Source organism: Colias philodice, chromosome 16 (assembly GCF_061535455.1).
Source record: "Colias philodice isolate Cphi_HAF_F1 chromosome 16, ilColPhil1 Martin Lab GWU primary, whole genome shotgun sequence".
Classification (NCBI taxonomy): Eukaryota; Metazoa; Arthropoda; class Insecta; order Lepidoptera; family Pieridae; genus Colias; species Colias philodice.
Genome location: NC_143101.1, coordinates 2,212,313 through 2,235,062, shown reverse-complemented (window position 1 = coordinate 2,235,062; position 22,750 = coordinate 2,212,313). Strand labels below are relative to the sequence as shown.

The 22,750-nt window shown below is 31.1% G+C and overlaps 2 protein-coding genes across 2 annotated transcripts in view; one reads left to right on the top strand and one right to left on the bottom strand.

Moving 5' to 3' along the window:
* The window catches only part of Nckx30C (solute carrier family 24 member Nckx30C), a 63,062-nt gene that overhangs the window by 38,789 nt on the left and 1,523 nt on the right, over window positions 1-22,750 (bottom strand). The window contains exon 2 of the mRNA XM_089705014.1: window positions 18,556-18,579. Within this exon, the coding sequence (XP_089561140.1) occupies window positions 18,556-18,579 (24 nt within the window). The remainder of the gene's footprint in view (window positions 1-18,555; window positions 18,580-22,750) is intronic.
* LOC149481462 (uncharacterized) lies at window positions 8,922-10,494 on the top strand. The gene is made up of 2 exons (XM_089705275.1): window positions 8,922-8,931; window positions 9,251-10,494. Exons 1-2 carry the CDS (start codon window positions 8,922-8,924, stop codon window positions 10,492-10,494), a joined length of 1,254 nt encoding a protein of 417 aa, XP_089561401.1.

Sequence of the window (22,750 nt, the reverse complement as noted above, 5' to 3'; positions counted from 1 at the left end):
CTGCACACTCACTTCATGCTCACTGTTCGCTGTAATATATTTCTGCTGGCAAATTGTTTCCCCTGCTTTGTTCCACATTATTTTATGGAACAATTAAAATGTATATTGTTTACTACAAATACGTATACATGTGTCAATTTTGTTGGTTCTAGTTGTAATTATTGAAGATTGAGTAGATGTTTGTTGGACATCAAAAAATATAACTTGAAATTAGTTTGTATTGTATTATCTATGGTATAGGTATTGGAATTTATTTAATATGCTACGATCCTAGGCTACGTTATTTATTTTTATCAATATTAATAATTGATATATATCAATTAATTGATACGTTAAGTTGTAGAGGAAGACGTTTTGGTGAAGTATGGAATCAGTAAGTATTGAATAAAATTAAGCAGTGTTTTTAAGCTGCATTACATATTATTTACAGATATATAGGAAATCAAGAAGATATTACACCCTAAACGTATGACATCACTTCTGCATCTATAAATAAGAATATTATAAAAAAAAACCTCCAAACCTTTAAAAAAATCAGTCACACCAAACCCTGAAAATACAAAACCAAATACCTATCTCTGTTCCTAATACGTTTCGAGATTTATGTCCATAATAGCTTTTGCTCACAATATATTGCTATTTTAAAATATCCAAGTTTCATCACTGGCCGCGAAAGTTCAGCACGACGTCAACTTTACTCAAACCCCTTTCTGATAACGAAAGCTCAATAATTATTATTGAAATTTTATAACAGTCGAATCAGAATGTTAATTTAATAAACTCAATGGTTCTGAATTGCAAGAATATCTCTGTTAAATTTCATAATTAAAACCTTCACCTTGAATTTAAGTGTTATTTTGTTCAAACTATATTTTTTTGAAAGGTTATTAAAATTATTACAATATTTCTTTGTTGCGACTTGTAGTTAATTTTGCTGTCAGATGCAGGAGTGCTTTCATAAGCAGTTAAAGTACTTATGTTTCTCAATATAATATGTCTTATAAAAACAAATAATATTTTACATATAGGAATAATTGATTGTAAAGTTAAGAAGAATATCGCTACACGATGTTTAGTAAAAGTATTCCATAAAGATTTCTTTCTCTAACTATCGGTTGATTTTAGAATAATTTTAAATTTTTGTACATTTCCGCTTATGCAGGAATAGCTTCTAAAACATAAATTTTTATGTGACCTACATAAGAAGATAAAATTACTTCATTTTCCTATTTTTGTATACTATAAGAACATTACATAGTTAATAATATTATATTGTGTGTTAAAGCCGTTGTCCACCAAATTATACCAATGTGTAAAGTAATCTTCATGTTGTTTCCATTTTTCTGTGTGCTGCAAGAAAACTTGTAATAATATGTATAGTAACGTTCATATGAAACAAACCTTATTTTAAATGAACTCGTGAAATGTGTTTTTGAGTATATCCTTTGTTTTTTTTGTTTTCAAACATTTTAGACATAGTGTAAAAATCAATCTATTCATAACTTTAAATGATACTCTTAATTTCAATGTATATATGAAACTTATAATAGGTAGGTATACATATTTTGTTAAACAGACAAAGATAAAAAATCTGCTTACAAGAGTAACCATACAAGAATCTAACTTATATTATAAAACTTAAATACCAGGAGCTCGCCCGCATACTAAGGTTTTCTAATTTCTAAAATTTCTCACTATATTGTCATGCTACTAAAATAATATCTAAAATCAATCAAATCAATAATCTTTGATAATGGCTAAACTTTAAGATACAATGAAACTATATGTAATGTCTGTCTAGAGTTATATTCCAAGCTTTAAAGCATAAATGAGTGTTGATAGCATGATGTTTGTATGAAGAGTAATGTTATAGAATATAGATGAATGTTATACGGATCTTATTATTATATCCAGGAAGATATTTTATGTTACCACAATGTAAAGATGATTAATATAATATATATGCTATAAAAAGTGAAGTCCCGTGTCCCCGTAGTGGGGTAAGGGCATTATGCATACATCTGTTTCATTGATCGATTTTCTTTAGGGACAAGTAGGTGTTCAGCCTCCTGTATCCTACCAGACCGAGACATTTTTTTTTCTTCGTCTCGGTTCTACGCTCTCGCGTCAACCACTGTACCAAGGAGGCGGTCTATAATATATGCTATAGGTTTCTAAAAAATGTCTTCTCTTTAAGGTACTGTTGTTATAAAAACTCACTTCTACGTAGAAACCGGTGGTCAACTAATTTGTTATGTATTTTGATTAGAAGTCTCTTTTATAGAAGTTTAGTTGAAAAAATATATGTTTCATGCGTAAGAGATGGTTGTAATTATAGTATCTTCATAATGTTTTAAGTATTATGCGGTGGTATTATGTGGACAACGAAAGAGTAATCTGACTGCTCTTTCAGAACATAATATAACAAGATACATTTGCTTTCTAAATTAAATTTTGCGCTCATTATGAAATACTGATTAGAACAGTTTAAACGGGGTTTGTATAATTTTAAGATCTTCTTTGCTTGCTTTACAAGTCTTGATTATATTATTTATACGAAAAAAAGAATGCAATGTTTTTCTTGTTATGTTATTAAACAAAAGACATAGAGATAAAGATATAGAGTCATATAGATAGACATGTAGAGTACATCGAGTTGAATAGAATCGTTCTAGCCAATACAGTTTAGGTTCTCCAAAATCGTCATTCCAAAAATCACACGACAAAGTAATATACTTTACTCGTAAAAGAAAGTCGAAAAGCCTTCGTTTTTTCGAATGCGAATATAGTATCTATTTGAGAGAGGAATGTAACTTGTAATAAAAGATTCGACAAGTGAAGAAAGAGTGACAGAATAAAGGGAAACAATCTAATATCTATTATAAAGGCGAAAGTTTGTAAGGATGTATCGATGTATGGATGTATGGATGTTTGTTACTCTTTCACGTAAAAACTACAGAACCGATTACAATGAAATTTAGCACACATATAGAGGGTAACTTGGATTAACACATAGGATAGTTTTTATCCCGGAAATCCCACGGGAAAACGCGGGCGCAGCCGCGGGTGACAAGCTAGTAATTTATAATATCTACTATTTAGGTAGAGTAAAGTAAAGAGTAACTTGGATTAACAAGTTATCCTCTATATGCGTGCTAAATTTTATTGTAATCGGTTCAGTAGTATTTGCGTGACAGAGTAGCAAACATAACACATACATCCATCCTGACAAACTTTCGCGTTTATAATATTATTAGGACTTGTAAATTTCGTGAACACAAGATTTCCATAAGAAAGTAAAAAGTGGGTTATTCTAATATGCATCTATAACGTGTTACACTTGACCTGCCCCGCCTCGAGGGCTATAAAAATAGGTCTGAGAAACGCTGTCACAAGATATCTCGCGTGCGTAAGATCTGTTTGTAAAAGTATTTTTCTTTAGAAGTTCTGCAAATGTTCAATGTGAGGGAAGTTGGATATGTCTTGTATTATAAAAGGATTTGTGATAGTTTATTTAGTAATACCACAGATTATTAAATATTTCGTGTAAGTAGTACGTGTAACGTAGTAAGTTGTCATTAGGAATTAATTTTGCAGTTGACGTAATGTAGCATAGATGGAGATCAAGAATACTATAATAAAATGCTTAATAATTTGTAATGCACTAACTATTGCTTTAGTTTAGATAAATAAGACATGTTTAGTCTATAAATAGGATATTTGTTTTTGTTAAATTTATTTTGTTTAAAAAAACAGATGAGGTCAGAACTTTGTTTATAAACTATGACGTCATTAGGTTTATTATTTAAATACATTTTTAACATAACAATTTCATTTACGAGAGGCTTCATTGCAAAAATATCTAACAACTGCTGTGTCCTGTGTTTTTATCCGCCTATAGCCTTCCTCGATGAAGTGACTATTAAACAGAGTAATAATTTTTCTAATTGGATCTGCGGTTCTTGAGATTAGCGCGTTAAATCAAACTAACAATCCCTTCAGCTTAATAAAAAACTGTAGATAAGTAATCATTTGACATTCCATGCGGGTAAGAAAACTTATCTATTATACGTTGGAATATCAGTAAGGGTTCAGGGTTCGGTTAAGGGATAGATAACCTTTTCTATGGCTTCTTCCGGAATCCCTAGATCCAATGGATTTGTCTTGCGTCAGAAATCTCAAGGAAGCTCTTTGCGGATATTTTGACCTTCATTAAGGGCTTTTTACGCCCGTCAATTGCAAATCTTTGTTGCTTACTTTGTATTCTTGTAATGTTTTGTTAGAATAAAATCGTCTCTTTGCAAGTTTAATATTGTTAGGTTAAAACAGAAAATTAAATACCTCAGAAATAAAATAACTATCCACGTAATCCTTTTAAATAACATAATTTGGATGTACTTAACCTTAAAATGACAATTAACACACCAAATTACAACAACAACGAAGAAATATTAAAAGCCAAATTTCAATATATGTACACAATAACTCAAATTTAACAAGCGTACAAACACAACAAAATACTAAACTATTAAAAAACAGTAAAAAACCATCTTATTATATTTCATCTCAATTTTATGAATATTATTATAATATCGCCTAGTATTCCCTGTTGTAATGTAAACGGTAAACACTTCACGACTCCGTAAAGACCGTGTTTACTTAGTGAAATGGTTGGATAATTTGCGGAAACGAAAATAAGAATAATAACTACATAATTATTATTTGTTCAAACATATTTTCGTTAGTATTTCGTTTTCTTCACGTGTCGCAATCTATTGTAAATTGTAATGCTAGTATATATTTAAACTAGCTTCCGCCCACGACTTTGTACGTGCATCCCCGTTTTTCCCCGTTCCCGCAAGAATTTCGGGAAATCCTTTCTTAGCGGATGCCTACGTCTTAACATCTACCTGCATGCCAAATTTCAGCCCGATACGTCCAGTGGTTTGGGCTGTGCGTTAAAACTCAAAGGTGACTGATATAGTGATCTATCACTATATCAGTCACCTTTGAGTTTTGTATATTACTAGCGACCCGCCCCGGCTTCGCACGGGTGCAATGCTGATACTAAATACACTACAGAAAAATTGTGAACGTTGTATAGGTATAAAAATATAGCGGCCCGCTCCGGCCTCCGGCATCGCACGGGTATAAAATAGCCGGGCGGCCGCAAACGCTACGTCCCGCAATTTTTAAATCTGTAATATCTTCAAAAATATTCACTTAAATCATACGGTGTAAAGGGCCATATAGATCTATATTAAATGAACATTGTATCCATGGTATTTAATTGGTTAAGGATTAATGCTGTATTGGTTAAAATCGCTTCGAAAATTAGCCATTATTTGTCGTAAAAAGTAAATGACAAAAAAAAGTTATTGTGGGTTATCCATAAGAGATAGACATATACCATCGCGGACTTTTCTGTAGACCTTTTCAATGTGTATAATACTTAGTACATTATTTTGATAAAACTCGTAGGGTTCAGCCTGCGTTTGCAATGTAAGCGGAATAAATGTAATTTTTTACGACATCACATTAGAAACCTCAAAAATAACAGTACTTCTCCACTACTTAATGGATCTTATTATACATATAAACCTTCCTCTTGAATCACTCTATCTATTAAAAAAAACCGCATCAAAATCCGTTGCGTAGTTTCAAAGATTTAAGCGTACAAAGGGACATAGGGACATAGGGACATAGGGACAGGGAAAGCGACTTTGTTTTATACTATGTAGTGATGATATAAAACTCGTTCTTAGTATTTTCAGTAGTTATTAATGGCAATAAAGAAATAAAAATAGGTACATAGATACTTTTATAGATGTGTGAACTTAAAACTTACACCGTAACTTAAAAAATATGAAAAAGTTTTATTAGGTAGTTCTTGATTTAGTCTGTCTAAGTCTCGTGATTTAATTCTTTGACCCATTGTATACCAAAGTATATTATTACGTTAATGTAAGAGTAAACGATATTCATTCCATACAAAACAATGGAACTTTCTTAAGATATGTATTAACGAACAAAACCGCCATTTTAATTAGAAAAGACTCAGTGCATTGTTACAAAGCTTTTATTTCGCTATTGTTATTTTCTTTCTCAATAAATTAACCGTTTAACGATTACTATCTTTCTATTTTAATTTATTTCACATAAAAATAACTATCGACGCAACGCAAACTAGTTTAAAATCACTAAAAAAATCTTTTCAAACTGCATAAATGTCACGAGAAAAAAAACGAGAAGGTCACCTTAAATTCCGACTATACTACAAAAGCATTTATCCGAGGTTCGTAGCCATTTAAATTCAACCTCAACATCTAAAAATATATACCTAGAACACGATGTGATAACACGGTGACCTATTTCACAGAACTTTTGGCTCGGAGCATCTCATTTCAATTGTAAGCTATTGTATTTACCTCAAATGTTCTTTAGTATCTACGGCATATAATACATTTTCCTACTTTCCGATTCTGAGTATACTCGTAGGCCATGTATTGCGAACCCTCACATTTCTAATTCAATTCTGCAGCGAGAATATTGTCATCTCCTCCGGTCTCTAACAATGTTATAGATACAGAATCTATTTATGCTGATTCGGATTGCTTTCATTGTTTCATGTAACGTTCTCTCGAGTACTTACGGCTTCTTCAAATATATTCGCTTGAGAACTTTCTAGAATTTCATTTATAAACGCTCGGGTTGCTTTTGTTTAGATACTGCAGTATTTTTCTAGATTACAATTCCAATGCCGTGTTACAAGACTGTTTTACAATATTGCAGATTGCAATTTCAAAGATATTTCTTCTATTGTACAAATTAAAGTAATATTCCATGTAGCATTTCATTTACAAGTATTTTTTTATTCATATTATATCTGTTTTAAAACAATTGTATATATTTAACCTTCTCAACTTAATTTATGCCAGCTTATTACATATTTTTTAACATTTTTATCAGTGCGTTAAAACTCGAATCACTAAACAAAAAGCAGGTAGCCCTATCCCATATAAGTAGTTATAAATTTATAAAAGTTGCCAACCCTATCAGTTGTAACATACGTCTGTTTACATAAACCTGTCGACGTTTGCTTTAATAATTGTTGAGCGAGCAGGGGTAAGGTGTGATTTCATACATTCTTAATTTAACAAGAATGTAAGCACATTTTCCGACGTATTATGACACTGTTTTTGTGTGGTTTTCTGTTTTCACGTAATAAATTATCAATTTATTTTGCTTACTTGGCTTTTAAATTTTGTTTTACGATTAATGTATGTTTGGTTTTTCTTTTTTGAACATAATGATTTTATGTAAAGTTGTAGTATTGAAACATTTAAAAATCATTACCTATTTATGCAATTTAACGGTGGACTATGTTTGTAAATAACTCAGGATAATTACTACGAATTGTATGTTGATCTGATATTTTTCATTTGTCTATAATGTCAACACAAACTCTACACAAGTTGTACAATAATTACCATTACGAATATTAAAACGTTCAACTTAACACTCATAATTGAAAAAGCATATATATATTTTTATTGAAACAGTTGTCTGTTTGAAAAATTATCCCGGGGATTGGAAACTTTCTCGTGTCATGCGTTGTAAAGCTCTTGATTAATTGCCGCTCATACTGTCAGCTCGTTTACATTTTCTAGGAATATCTAAATAATTTAAAGAGCATTATTTTAACGGAGTAACTAGATCGTTTTAATCTTTTCAATTGTATACTTAAATACGAGGAGTAAAAGCTTCTATTTGTGTTTAGGGGAAAGCTCAAAAGCACTGACTCTTATGGTCATAAGATTATGTGTATTATTTTTATAACGTTTGACTTTATTAACTAAGTACGTATATATTATGTAGGTATGACTTTTGGATAGATTTCGACGTAAATCTAAAAATAATTATTCGATTATAGTCGTATATAATCTCTAAACATCCCTAATAGTAACCAAATTCGTTCCACTCAAATATTTACGCCGTAACAACCGTTCGACATACATTAAGAATCATGTAGCCACTGAATATACATAGAAGCAGAACAAATGACTTCTCGTCATGTCACGACACACAAATGACCCAGAAACATGTTACAGAAAAACGTATTAGCGAATTTCGCTTCTAAAAAGCGTAAAAGCGATTGAGCAAGATTTCTTGTCGTTTGTCAAAGAACGGCCTATCTCTGATTTATCACGCTAATATACACTCTAAGTTAAAGCTGTAGAATACTAAATTATCCAGCACGTTTCATCTCATTACGTAATAGTATGGAAACTTATAAAATTAGCTGGAAGCAAGCTTGAAGCGATAGTAATGGCATAATTTAATTAGGTAATGAATAGAAATGTGTGTGCAATTAATTTCATCCACATTTCATTGTTCTGTATCACTGATATTTTGGACTAATTGCTCATGTTTCATAATTGTTTGCATTGTCATAAATGTGTGAAGTTAACTGTTGTGAATATGTTTATAAATAGATTTGGTAAATGATTTTCAGTTGTAATAACATTTAAATATTACTTTGTAAACATGAGATAACTTTGTGTAATAAATAAATTACTAGATAAATGTTGTACGCAAACAAATATACCTACTTGTAATACAATATACAATATCTACTTGTAATTTAAAAATACAATGGTATTTTTTAGAAGATTTTTGTGGATATGTACTTTATACAAAACACAAATACATAAAACCTCAAACCAAAAACATTAAAAACTGTATCCACAAAACGTCTAATAAATCTACGAAATGTCACTGAGATTAGCGGCATAGATTTAAATATTCGCAATATTTCAAAACATTCAGAAGTATTTAGGAGATATCTTGAATACGTGCAAAATTTAATCTGTTATATCTTTGAGTTCAAAAGAAAGTGAAACGTTGGATAAAACCTTTTAATGGCTTCGGGTAAAGAGTGTTTAATTTCTAATTACTATTTAAGATCAGCTAATCAAAATAAAATCTAAGTTTTTAAGGTTTTAATATTATATTTCTTGCCACAAATAATTTTATTGGAACGAATTAAATACATTTCTAATCGGTCCAGCCATTTTAAGCATTGTACTTACAATTTCATTAATTTACAAAGTTAAGTGTAAGCTGATACTGTATTATTAATAAGGATTGTCCCATTCAATATATTGGTTTCCATTCATTACATTTGTGTTTACTATGTTATCAATTTTTGCAATTAATCATTTCACTAATGGTTTATTATAATTTGCAGCCAACGATTCCATACATGAGATTCAAGGGATTAACTTATCTAACTACGTTCGGGACCAGAAATCCTATAACCCAGTAGTGTACATTCATAAAAAATATCTTCCATCAACATCATATTTTCAAGTTAAATCCCCCGAAAGAAAAACATCAGACAAGTGTTTACAGTACAACCAAGAAAAAAATCACGGCCATTACAAAACAAAAGTAATTAACCATATTAATGATCCAGTTGTTGAACAAACGATTAAATTCGCGAAAGATATAATTCCGCTAACGATACCTCCGAGCACTAATGATTCTACAAATCCCGTTTATTACAACATCAAAACAAAGAAAGTACCGAAACGTAAGAAACATGAAGGTAATTTAGAACACGATAAGGACGTAACATATGAAAAGGAAAAACCCAAAAATGCGAATAATTTCAAAGATGAAAAAGTAAGAAGCCTTCACAGTTTTAGTACGCGGGAATCTATTAGTCGTTCATCGCAAAATAATACTTTGGACGATATAAACGAAAATAGGTCGCTCTGTTGTTCTCTATCGGAATTTTCAGAAAAGAAAAATTTGAAACGAGAAAGATGCTGTCACAAAAGTAAGCACAATGATGTACATTTGATTGCTTCTGAATCATTCGAAGCATTAGCTGAACAACTGAATACGTCTGATGATGCTAAAATAAAAATACATCTTATGAATGAAAAAGACAAAGGTCTGTTATGCGAAAGTATAAGAACGCCAGTAATTAAAGCCATTCAAGAATGTATTTTAGATTTACATAAAACAAACGATGTGAACGTTGATCTACAATACATACAAAGAAACGTACAAAATAACACACAGAAACTAGAATATATTTTAGAGAAACTCGCATCTATTGAGAGAAAGGTAGAATTGGTCAATGATCATATTAAAAATAAGGATAAAGAAAAGGTAAAAATATCAAAACTAGAGGAACTAGAACAAGACGTTATAACAAGAGAGAATAGTTCTGAAGAAGAAGTGGCTCAAATACATTTTGGAAAGAGAAGAAAGAGTAAGAGCGTAGTAGTTGCATTGAGTCCTAAGCAGGAGGAAGATGAAACTGAAGATGATAAAAGCATTGAGATTATGGATCGTGGTGAAGGTTTAGGGCAGTTTCAACAGACTGCCAATGTTGGTGTGAGAACTCACAGGCCTGGTAGAATCCCTGCTAGGTTTTGTTGGACTGACGCTAATAAGCAAAACTTGCAACGCAAAGAGTGAAATATCTAAACTGAATATATATTTATTTATTTTAGATAATTTTAGTATAATTGATAGATATAATTTTATTGTAATCAAACTTGACTCTAATTATATTTTGATCAAATTTAATTTAAAATAACAAAGAACCATTAAATCTTCTACAAGAACTATTGTTTCAAATAAATGTTACATTTTAAATATAAAAATACTTTATATTTTCTGTTGTTCCTCAAAATTGTCCTGTTACATAATCTTATAAATTTTTTTATGTTCCAGATAAATGAAGGCCTTCATACATACGTGAGTTATGAATGCGAAGATATCACGATAAAGTTTTGTAGATGTTTGGCATAGCATGCCATTTATCATAAAGATAGCATTGAATTCAGAGGCCAAAGATATTCTAGATTCGACTCCATGCCAGATACGGACCATTTTCAATTCTATTTTAAATCTAGCAAACTATTTTGAACAATTTCGTTCGAGTATTGTTGTTTCATGATAAAAGAAAACTGGGTCATTTGCCAACAATATATAAATACACTAATCCTAAACAAAAATATAGATGTGGAAATAATATTATAACATGTTACGCAGTCTAGTCCCGAATTAGCAAAGATAGTAAACTATTGACACACTTATTACAATACATTTTCTAAGAAATACATGTAGTACACATGCGCATAATTTCTGGTACAATATTCAATACAATATTTAAACAAACAATATTTAATATTTTATTAGAATGAATGGTAGCAACTGTTACTGCAAATTGGGTCAATTCATTAAACTATTACTAATTATTTGTAGATATTATTCAAGATTAAGAATATATTAGATAATAGCTATCCCGGCAGATGTTCTGCCTTATTGCCCCTTTTTCGTGTTTTTTCAGCCAAAAATTAGCCGAATTGGTCGAGCCATTCTCGCGAACCCCCGTATTCAACGTGGGTGAAGAAGCCGCTGGCATAAAGCTAGTCGTTATTATAAAGATATTCTTTCTTCTAGAATTTTCAAGTCTTCGTTAGCCATTACTTGTATAGACCTATCCTTTGTTTTACCCTCACCATGCCTCCCTTTCTCGCACCCCCTGAATGAAAGGGACGCTCTAGCATGCTTCGTAAATGGACTACGCAGTACGCACAATACACGAAGTTACAAGTCATCCTTTCGCTTTCATAACATGATTAATTTTACGTCAGGAAATCCAGTAAGTAATTTGGGACGCCCGTGGGAGAGAACAATGATTGATTCTGCTCAATTTCTAACTACATTTTCGTTCGGAGAATCTAAAAATGGTTGTGATCGCATTTTTATTTAGTGTTCTATTATTACTGCTATATTATTCTTAATTTTAAGAGTCTGTTATTGGTATATTATTCGTAGTTCTTTATTCATCTAAATTCTAATTGAACTAATGCACTGGTTTACTATCACTACATAGTATAAAACAAAGTCGCTTTTTCTGTCCCTATATACATATATGCTTAAATCTTTCAAACTACGCAACGGATTTTGATGCGGTTTTTTGTAATAGATAGAGTGATTCAAGAGGAAGGTTTTAGTATATAATTTATTATGTTTTAGACAAAGCGGGCGAAGCCGCGGGCGGAAAGCTAGTATCATATAAAACTATTCATAGTAACTATGTATATTTGAATATTAAAAGACGCGCTATATTGTCTTTTTTTAAAACGAGAATGCAAAGGATGAAATGTTTTCTTATTCGATTAAATACATGTTCAGTTGGATTTGTTGAATGTCTGCAACTGAAAAGTAATTACATATATCAATGTTTACACAACGCTTGCTGGACTTTCGTAGAATGGTACGGGAGCTATTAACGTTAAAAAAAAAGTCATTTTAGTATAGTTGGTTTTTTGATATACTGTTCCTCTTGCTATTTCGGTTAGAGTCCGGGCTGTCTGGCTGGTCGCAGTGGTTGCGTTTTTTAGTGCGCATCTTATCTGCACAGGATAATTTCCTTAATTTGAAGTCATTTTTTAACGCGTAATTTTTAATATTTTGCCTTAAGATAGATCCATCAGACATAATTGAAGTGAAACTTCTTTATCGGGGGTGGACAAAAATTTTGTGTAACATTTTTGCGTTACGCCGCGCGCGTGACATTTTTGCGTTACGCCGTACTCGTGACATTTTTGCGTTACGCCGTACTCGTGACTATATACATTATACATGTTATATTAAAGTGATCAGCAAAATCAAAGGGTTTGTTTTAATTCTAATTCCAGTGAATTTCTAAAAAAAGTAAATAAGTAATTACATCTATTTTTCTAATACTTAGGTGTAATAATCTTATATATAAAAATGAATCGCAAAATGTGTTGGTAAGCGCATAACTCGAGAACGGGTGGACCGATTTCAATAATTCTTTTTTTATTATATTCCTTGAAGTACCAGGTTGGTTCTTATGTAGAGAAAACATAAATATGTACCACGGGCGAAGCCGGGGCGGACCGCTAGTGGTATTTATTTTTCTAAGTTATTTATGATTAACCTCACTTTTTGATTGTATTTTTCAATACACTAACACGTGGGTGGAATTATGGTATCAATTTTTTCTAATACTTGAATGTTGATTGTGGTATTTATTTTTCTAAAATTGTATTTAAAGTTAACCTCAGTTTTTGATTGAATTTTTTAAAACACCAACACGTGGGCGTGATCATGTTATTTATTTTTCAAGTTATTTAAGCTTAACCTCTGTCATAATATGTATATACTATGTGCGTCATTAATTTCTGACTGTTTCGAGATTTCGACATTAGGAATTTATATTTATTACCTCTATTGTTCGAACAAAAATAAGTTACCGCCTTTAAGAACTTGCCGACAATGTAAGTACAGTATTGTTTCTTAGAAAACATTTTAGGAGTATACGATAATAAATCTATGACTCACGTTAACACGTGTTTGCTTGATTGGTGTTCAATTATGATTTTGTGAATTCAATATTTATAAGAATAAACCTCAAACTCTTTATGTCCAATCAAAATCCGCCTAAGTCGAAATCCTTTATAAGTTGAAAACTCTATATAACTCGAATTTTTTATTAACTAACTACTTTAGCTAAATTCAATACAAACTTAAACATGCGAGTGTGTGTGTGTTCACGTGTGTGTGTCTTGTGTGGTGTGGTGTGTGTGTGTTGTGTGTGTGTATGTGTGTACATCATTATTGAAACTAATTTTCTAGTTGTTTACAGATGATGGAATATTGGAAAACAATAACAATTCCTTAGACGATAACATAATAATTCTGACAGTGTGAGGGAAGATGATGATGATGATGATTATGAAGATGGCTTTTTAAATTTAACAATGTAATTGTTTAACCTTCATTGATATAGATTTTATTCTATTTTCAATGTATGGTTACTTTAATATTTTATTTTTCACTTTTATGTTTTTTTTTTTTCATTTTAGCTTTTATTTATAAGAACAAGTGTAAATAATATTGTATTCTTGCAATTATTTCCTGTCGCATAATTAAAATACACTAGCTGATGAGCTGCATGCTTCATTACTTTTTTTTATTTATACACATTATTTAATACTTAACAATCGAATTAGCGTCTGGCTAATTAATTTTAGATTATATTATGTTTGAAGAACATAATATGAAATTTACAGACATTCTAAAATAATTTAAATTTTTTATAAAAACGAAATAAAAAATTGCGTCTGGCACCTATTTAGCAACGAAAAAAACGTCTTGCAATAAAAAAACTATGTCTGATGGATCTATCTAAAGGCAAAATATTAAAAATTACGCGTTAAAAAATGACTTAAAATTAAGGAAATTATCCTGCACAGATAAGATGCGCACTACTAAACGCAACCACTGCGACCAGCCAGACAGCCCGGACTCTAACCGAAATAGCAAGAGGAACAGTATATCAAAGAACCAACTATACTAAAATTCTCACTTGTCAACGTCGGTAGCTCCTATACGAGAAAGATTAGGAATCTTCTAATGTATTCTATATTTATTTGACAGAAAGTAAATATTAAACAGCAAAATGAAAATATTTATAAAGATTAAATAGAGGAATTAAAACGGACCACTATTAAAGATACCATATAGTCATAATATAAATGAATTTACAAAAGTGTTGATAAGCGTAAAACTCGAGAATGGCTCAGTCAATTCGGCTAATTTTTTTAACGTTTTTGTTTAGGAACAAGGAAGGCTCTTATGGAGAGAAAACACGAAAAAGGGGCAATAAGGCTGAACAAAGTCTGCTGAGACAGCTTGTACTTGATATTATTAAAAACATTGCTATTTCTGATCTGTGCAAGCTAGCTTCAATTTTTCCCTTGTTTTGAATTTGTAACGACATAAAACTGAAGCTAATAGCTTAACCAAATCTCAAACATAAAATACCCAAATATACCGCGATAGATCGTTATCAACTGGTTCATAAGATTATGGCCTATGGAAACCCAAATTACCCTGTTATCGTGATTCGATTTGATTAAAATGACTGCTCTGGTAAGCCAATAATAATATCCGTAAATTAATGACAAAATTGTAATAGAATCGATGTGAAAATATTGTTTTAATTTATTGTTAGATACGCTAGAACATAGTCTATTTTGTTTCAAAAATCGAATCCAAAATTCTAGAAAAAAAAAATTGTTAGACACGCTAGATGTTGTATTGTTTCACAAATAGACATGAGCGTAATTTAAATCTTAATATTGTTCACGAAACTTCGTAGTTATGTCGTTTGCACGCTTGTCTTACTGGAGTTTCTTATCTCTGTAGATATGAAAAAACTTTTACTAGGTCACGGAGGTCAATCTGCCCCTTTATTCGACAAATGCAACATGAACTACAGTAAACACATGTAAAATATGTGTTGTGTGCCTAAAACATTGACTATAAAATAAATATACTGTCGACTTGTGTGCAATTCTCTAAAATGTTTTGCTTTTCGTTACGAAATCGGTGGTTTCATTTTTGAAAAATTACCATTTTCTAGCAATTTGGAAACATTTCAACAATACACTCATCACTACATAGTATAAAACAAAGTCGCTTTCCCTGTCCCTATGTCCCTATGTCCCTATGTCCCTTTGTACGCTTAAATCTTTGAAACTACGCAACGGATTTTGATGCGGTTTTTTTTAATAGATAGAGTGACTCAAGAGGAAGGTTTATATGTATAATAAGATCCATTAAGTAGTGGAGAAGTACTGTTATTTTTGAGGTTTCTAATGTGATGTCGTAAAAAATTACATTTATTCCGCTTACATTGCAAACGCAGGCTGAACCCTACGAGTTTTATCAAAATAATGTACTAAGTATTATACACATTGAAAAGGTCTACAGAAAAGTCCGCGATGGTATATGTCTATCTCTTATGGATAACCCACAATAACATTTTTTTGTCATTTACTTTTTACGACAAATAATGGCTAATTTTCGAAGCGATTTTAACCAATACAGCATTAATCCTTAACCAATTAAATACCATGGATACATTGTTCATTTAATATAGATCTATATGGCCCTTTACACCGTATGATTTAAGTGAATATTTTCGAAGATATTACAGATTTAAAAATTGCAGGACGTAGCGTTTGCGGCCGCCCGGCTATGTATTTTATACCCGTGCACAGTATTTTTTTTACCCTTCTTTTGCGACAGCCTAATTTTATTGAATGATCGTATGGATATATACATGACAAACTCAAGAGTAAAACTCCCATGAAGCTCACTATCATAGTTTTCGAAAAAATGCAATCTGAATAAAAAGTACCGGTTTTTTATATAATTCAATTTTTATTTTTTATTAATTTTTCTATCATTATAACACATTTTTTTGCATTGCGAGCGTCAAGGCTAGCCATAGGGCCAATTTTCGAACCATTCGGGGAAGAGCTGTAACTTCGCAATTTCGAGATAATCGCATAAATAACAAAATTTCATTTCTTTTTTTGTGACTGAACTCTTAAGAGTAAGCGGATTATTTTTACTTTAAAACATAGTTATATGTATGGACTACTTCCACAAAATATACCGATCGCGAAAAGAGCGGGACTCCGGAGATATTAATTTCTGAAGAAATACCGATTCCTTAACGATTTTTTTGTATAAAATCCTAAATCACACTTTATCAATATCTTTATTTCATACTTTCATATAAAGGTAAGTAGGTACCCCAATTACTATTTTTTATTTATTTATTTATTCTTTTTGTTTATAACTTTTTATTTTTTATTTTACGGTAAAAAGTAATATAGGTAAAGTTATACAATTCAATTTACTAACAATAATGTCTCATCAAATTTTCTATAGTATTCCGTCATCTGAGAAACGCAACTCTTTATGTAAGTTCAATTTATGTTGTGGATTTTATAAAAAAAAATCGTTAAAGTACCGGTATTTTTTCAGAAATTAATATCTCCGGAGTCCCGCTCTTTTCGCGATTGGTTTTTTTTGTGGAAGTAGTCCATACATATAACTATGTTTTAAAGTAAAAATAATCCGCTTACTCTTAAGAGTTCAGTCACAAAAAAAGAAATGAAATTTTGTTATTTATGCGATTATCTCGAAATTGCGAAGTCACAGCTCTTCCCCGAATGGTTCGAAAATTGGCCCTATGGCTAGCCTTGACGCTCGCAATGCAAAAAAATGTGTTATAATGATAGAAAAATTAATAAAAAATAAAAATTGAATTATATAAAAAACCGGTACTTTTTATTCAGATTGCATTTTTTCGAAAACTATGATAGTGAGCTTCATGGGAGTTTTACTTTTGAGTTTGTCATGTATATATCCATACGATCATTCAATAAAATTAGGCTGTCGCAAAAGAAGGGTAAAAAAAATACTGTGCCGTGTGATGCCGGAGGCCGGAGCGGGCCGCTATATTTTTATACCTATACAACGTTCACAATTTTTCTGTAGTGTATTTAGTATCAGCATTGCACCCGTGCGAAGCCGGGGCGGGTCGCTAGTATGCTATAAATTACATGAAGTGTATTATATTTTTTATTCATTTTATAGATGTTATTATTCTTCTTATTTAAATTAAGTTATATTTTGGTAATAGGTTTAAATAAATTTTTATGTCCTCTTAAACTGCGAAGAACAATTATTGTAAACATGATAAACATTTATTAACATAAAATTTTTCGTTTAAAGTAATTAATTACTATTGAAATAAATAATTCATGATAATGTTATGAAAATGATATTGGTAATATAAAAAATAATAATGTCGTTTAAAAATACATTAATAATATCACCTACCTACCTGCAGACTCAACTAACGATGATAATTTGGCACCAATTTGATTTTGTGCCAAGTGCTTCTAGATCAAAACGGAGCGAAGTATTCTTACCTTAAAACCTACCTAAAATGACTTGGAATATAAAATATAATAATATACAAGCAAAAGCTTAACAAATTATAATAGACGATCATATCTTGACCGTACCGTATGCATCTCATAATGGCGGTTCGCCACGTGCAAAAACAGCTGAATACGAAAAAATATTGCATGAAAAATACGCAGAGATTCATAAAGCGTGCACTACGGAATTGTTTGTATAGTTCAAATATTTTACATATATCATGCTCATTTCATCCGAACCGTGCTTAATAATTCAGTGACATACCCTATTACTTGCATGGAGTCTCTGCAAATTTGTCAACGTAAAATCGTTCAAAAGGATTGGAAACTGCAATTAAATTCGCAAATACAAAATCAATTACCAAACGTACAATCCAATATGATATGGGTCATCGTTCCAGTTAAAATGTTTACTTAATCTTTAATTAAATGTATGAAATATACTTGAAGGTAGATTGGAATTATTCTGACAATAGGATAAACGCATGATAAACGATTATGCCCACTTATGCCAATAGCATTCCTTGCCATTACTAGTCTATAGTCCGAATTAATCACTTCACATCATAGTAAATGTCACAGTTTCTAATCGATTCATAATTTCGCGTCGACAAATTTGGGGAGTCTAACCGAAGCAAGAATAAGCATAAGAAAAGAAAGAAAAGATGCTTAGAAGGAGGCAATCACTCACCAATGTCTGAGCGGCAGTCTGGTGCTGGAAAAATAGGCCGCGGTCAGTCACGACATTTATTGGAAGTATAGAGAAAATAGAGGCAGAAAATTGTCTTCAAGATACAAGAAAATATAGACCCTAATTACAGAAGAATAAGGCAGTTTAGATTGAAGTTGTGCTGTTTCGTTCCTAAACAGAATAAACTAGTTATCGCAATTGAATACGTATTTCTAACGATGTAAAAAATGCAGATATGCAAAACTAAGAATTCTGTTATCAGTGAAAATGAATTTGTCAAGCAAGTCTGTCTGTAATGTTTTAATTCTTATACTTATATGTAATTTATTTGCGTATTTCAATATAGCTTCACTTTTAAAAAGTTCCAATTCATACCGATACCGATATCTGCACTCACCGGTAACGAAATAAAAACGGTTTCAATAACGATATACCGACTCTGCTATTTATATAAAGTGAGATTCCCAGTTAAGAATCAGAGCATAGTGGAAGAACAAAGGAAGCCGATGCTGAGAGCTATCGAAATCTTTACAAATTACTGCGGACGTCCGATAGATTTTTCTTTTGTGATATACGTATTTGAAGTTCTACCGCTACGTGTTTTAAACTTTATTTAACAAGGTATTCGAGCTAATCTTGCGACAGCATATTTCCGTCAAGGTAAGTCGGAATATCTGTGCTTGTAATATTTTACTTGCTGGTGCGTATTTTTAGATTTAATTTTATGTTATTTCCGAGTTTAAAGCACACAGTTTAAATGTGAAAATTATACTCGTTAATGTTCTCAGATTTATTTTATCTTTAAATATTTGATCATTTAAATATTTCAATCTATTCTAAGGTTTAATTACCATTGTAGATCAATGACGATGATATTTTGGAGTTGAGTTAAAGCAGTTTTGTTTGTATTATAACTAAGATAATATGTATATTTACATCTATCACAGCTTCTATGTTTCTATATCTTGATCAGTTGGTGACTAGCCTTGCCCTAAAAATATTTCGAAACAATTTTAGGAGAGGTTTATATTATAAGGGTTTAATGTTAATGCAATTTAGAATTGTTTAGGTTGTGACACATCCTCATTTATCTATACGATTTTTAAAGGTTACCCCATATGTATTACGCTTATAATAGGACCACGTACTCGTACCTACCTATATGTCTCTTGTAATCCCATCTTATCCCATCTGTGGGCCTTTTTCTTCAATGCTATAAATACGGAAGCGTTGTGTTTTATTTTTTTGTTGCAAAGTGCTCATATTATGTATTTATATGTTATTCTGTATATGGATCAGATACTGTATGTACTTAATTAGTTATATTTTTTAATATTAATAATTTTGACATTAAGAAAATAAAACCACAAAAACTTCAAATAAAAATGATGGGACCAACATAAAACTTGTTATTAATATTATTATGAGCATGTAGTAAAAGTGCACTTTAAGGGAATAAAACTACTGTTAAATTTTTATTAAATAACGTTTTATGCTCTTTGTTTCCTATAAAATGCCTCATAGAGTCCATAAACCTTAGCCGATGTCAAAACGAAGTTAAGAAATAGTCTCAAATATTCGTTCATCTTATATCACTTGAAGATATGTACATAATGCATATAGGTATTCAATATTCATATTTTTATGATGAAACGTTTGAATTTCGGTAATTCATACACTTATTTAAACCTCAGTATTGCCATGGTTATGTGTAATACGTAAGAGTCTAGTCGAATAGGAAATACGTATAAATGACAAATATTACAAGCTTTTACAGTTATCTCTCGCCTGGAGCACTTTCGTTATATTCAACACCGAAACGGGTATCGTTATTAGGTATTTCCAAGCAATACCGGTATTTACAGCAACCCAGACGTTCGAATTGGACCGAATTATTGCCATATGCTTGCACATATTTATACTTAAAGGTAGTAAAAACCTAAAGCAGTTTAATAAAACATTCCAAAACAAAATAAGTGAATTTAACAAAATACCCAAAAAGGCCAGATTAATTTAACCGATGATACACGGATTTTATCGTTACCCTATACAACCAAATATGGAGCATGCTGACTTATTATATGCCTATTCACTTTTCTTTTAAACAAGTACAGATTATAATTATCAGGAAATACGGAGTCCGGAAGTTTGTTCCATTCCTTGCTGGTCCGCACGAGAAAGGATGAAGCGTAACGCTTGGTGGAATGTCGTATTTAAGTTTATTTAGTTAAGATATAAAATACTCTAAAAACTCAAATCAAAAGATCCTTTTAAAGCTAATAGTTTAATTACTAAATAAACTAACATGAATACCTTTTTGAATAGTCTTGGTAAAGCTACACATTTGATCTCGCCAAAACGATACCACATTTAAAACTTCGAACCCTTATCCCACATATTTGATAGAACTAAAAAGCATTGACGGACATTATCCTGTAGATATTGGCGTAGTTCCAGACTGCTTGGCGCTTTCAATAACATGGGACAAACATTGAATTTATGCCCGTTCGTAAGCTCGGCCAATCTTAATAGGCTGAACATGCCAGAAACTATAACAAATTTATCGCCAAAGTTTAACCAGCAGAATCGATTAATTCCATCATTATTGGGTGAGATTCTTATGATTGTATGTGCGGAGCTCACGTACACAATTATTACGGTTTAATTGTGAATGAAGATCATATAGATACTCACTTGATAAGTATAACTAATGAGATTTTGACAGCTAAACACCTCTTATAAGAGGCACTTCTTTTATTTTAAGGATACTTTTGTATCATTTTGTATTAATTTTACTTTGAAAATTATGGATTCGGCTTCATTTAGAAAGAATTTTGTTGTAGACTTTTATTGATGTAAGAATGGCAATTAGAATGCAGAGCAAAGTATTAAGCAATAAAGTCTACCTATCATTTACCATCATCTAGTTTTTTAATCTCTTAAAATCCATCACCTGACATTTTCAGTTGCATACAAAAAATTACAGAAAAAATGACCTAGTGCAAATGTCACATACTACTATAGTATACGCAACTAAAGATGGAACATTTCATGACATTTACAAGTGTGTTTTTATTCGAGTGAATATGCAACTACCGTCGCTAATTGCAAAGTCGCGCACTTGAAGCATTTCAACTGAATGTCATTTTAATTTAACATTTTACTGTATGTTTAATGATGTTCCAGCTGTTAGAGAAACAAAGATCCAGTTTTTTTTTGTAAGCGAGGTAAAAATGGTAGATGGTTGTGTTAATATGAAAAATTTTGGAAGTTAAATACAGGTGAGTGTTATTCGCTAAGGTAGTACATAGTACCTAATGTATAATTTCTTTAATCTAAAATCGTACGTAACCAAAACATATTATGATTTATATCACCGTAATATGCAAAGTTCTTGAAAATATGTAACAGTAAAAGATGTAAGTATTTTTATTTTTGTTTTATTTAAGCAAGGTAGAACCATGGTTTTATAATGCAACAATATTTCTAAAATGTTCTCAAAATAGGATTTTAAACTAAAATTGAAAACATATTACAGTAAAGGGAGGCGTTTAGGTCCTAGGTACATTTTATGCGAGGAGGTTGCTTCTTGTGTTAATTTTTCTTTCTTGTAACAAATACTAGTGTTATAATGAGCAGAATAATATAATCTTACAATTTATATTCTTTTATATTAAATGAAATTTAACGTTTTTATAACGACATGACATATTAAAAGGTGCTACAAAATTGATATATGGTTATGTTGGTTGCTAGCTTTGTTAAATACGATTAAAGCAAACTCATGTTTATAGGCTTATCAAGGGCTAAGGTTTCATAAAAATCGCGTCACCTGAGTTAAGCCGGAACACGATGCATCATTTTAATGGCCCAGCTATTACAGCCAGGTTTAAGCCATTAACCTATTACGTAGCGAAAGCTCGTAGCTCGTAGCTCGTAGCTATCACCGTAGAGATTTTTCGTAGCGGCCTTAATGCGTAAAACATTTTAATTTAAAATTTCGCTTGCCGTAATTTTTAAGTATTTTAAATTTTAATGGATCACATTCGTTGCGTAATGTGATTACATTTCCATAAGAACGATAAGAGTTAAGTATAAATATAATTAGGTACTAATTAATCGACATACGCCCAATATTATAAGTAAGGATCTTGAATTACAACTTAAACCGTGATTAATATTATAATTTTGTTAT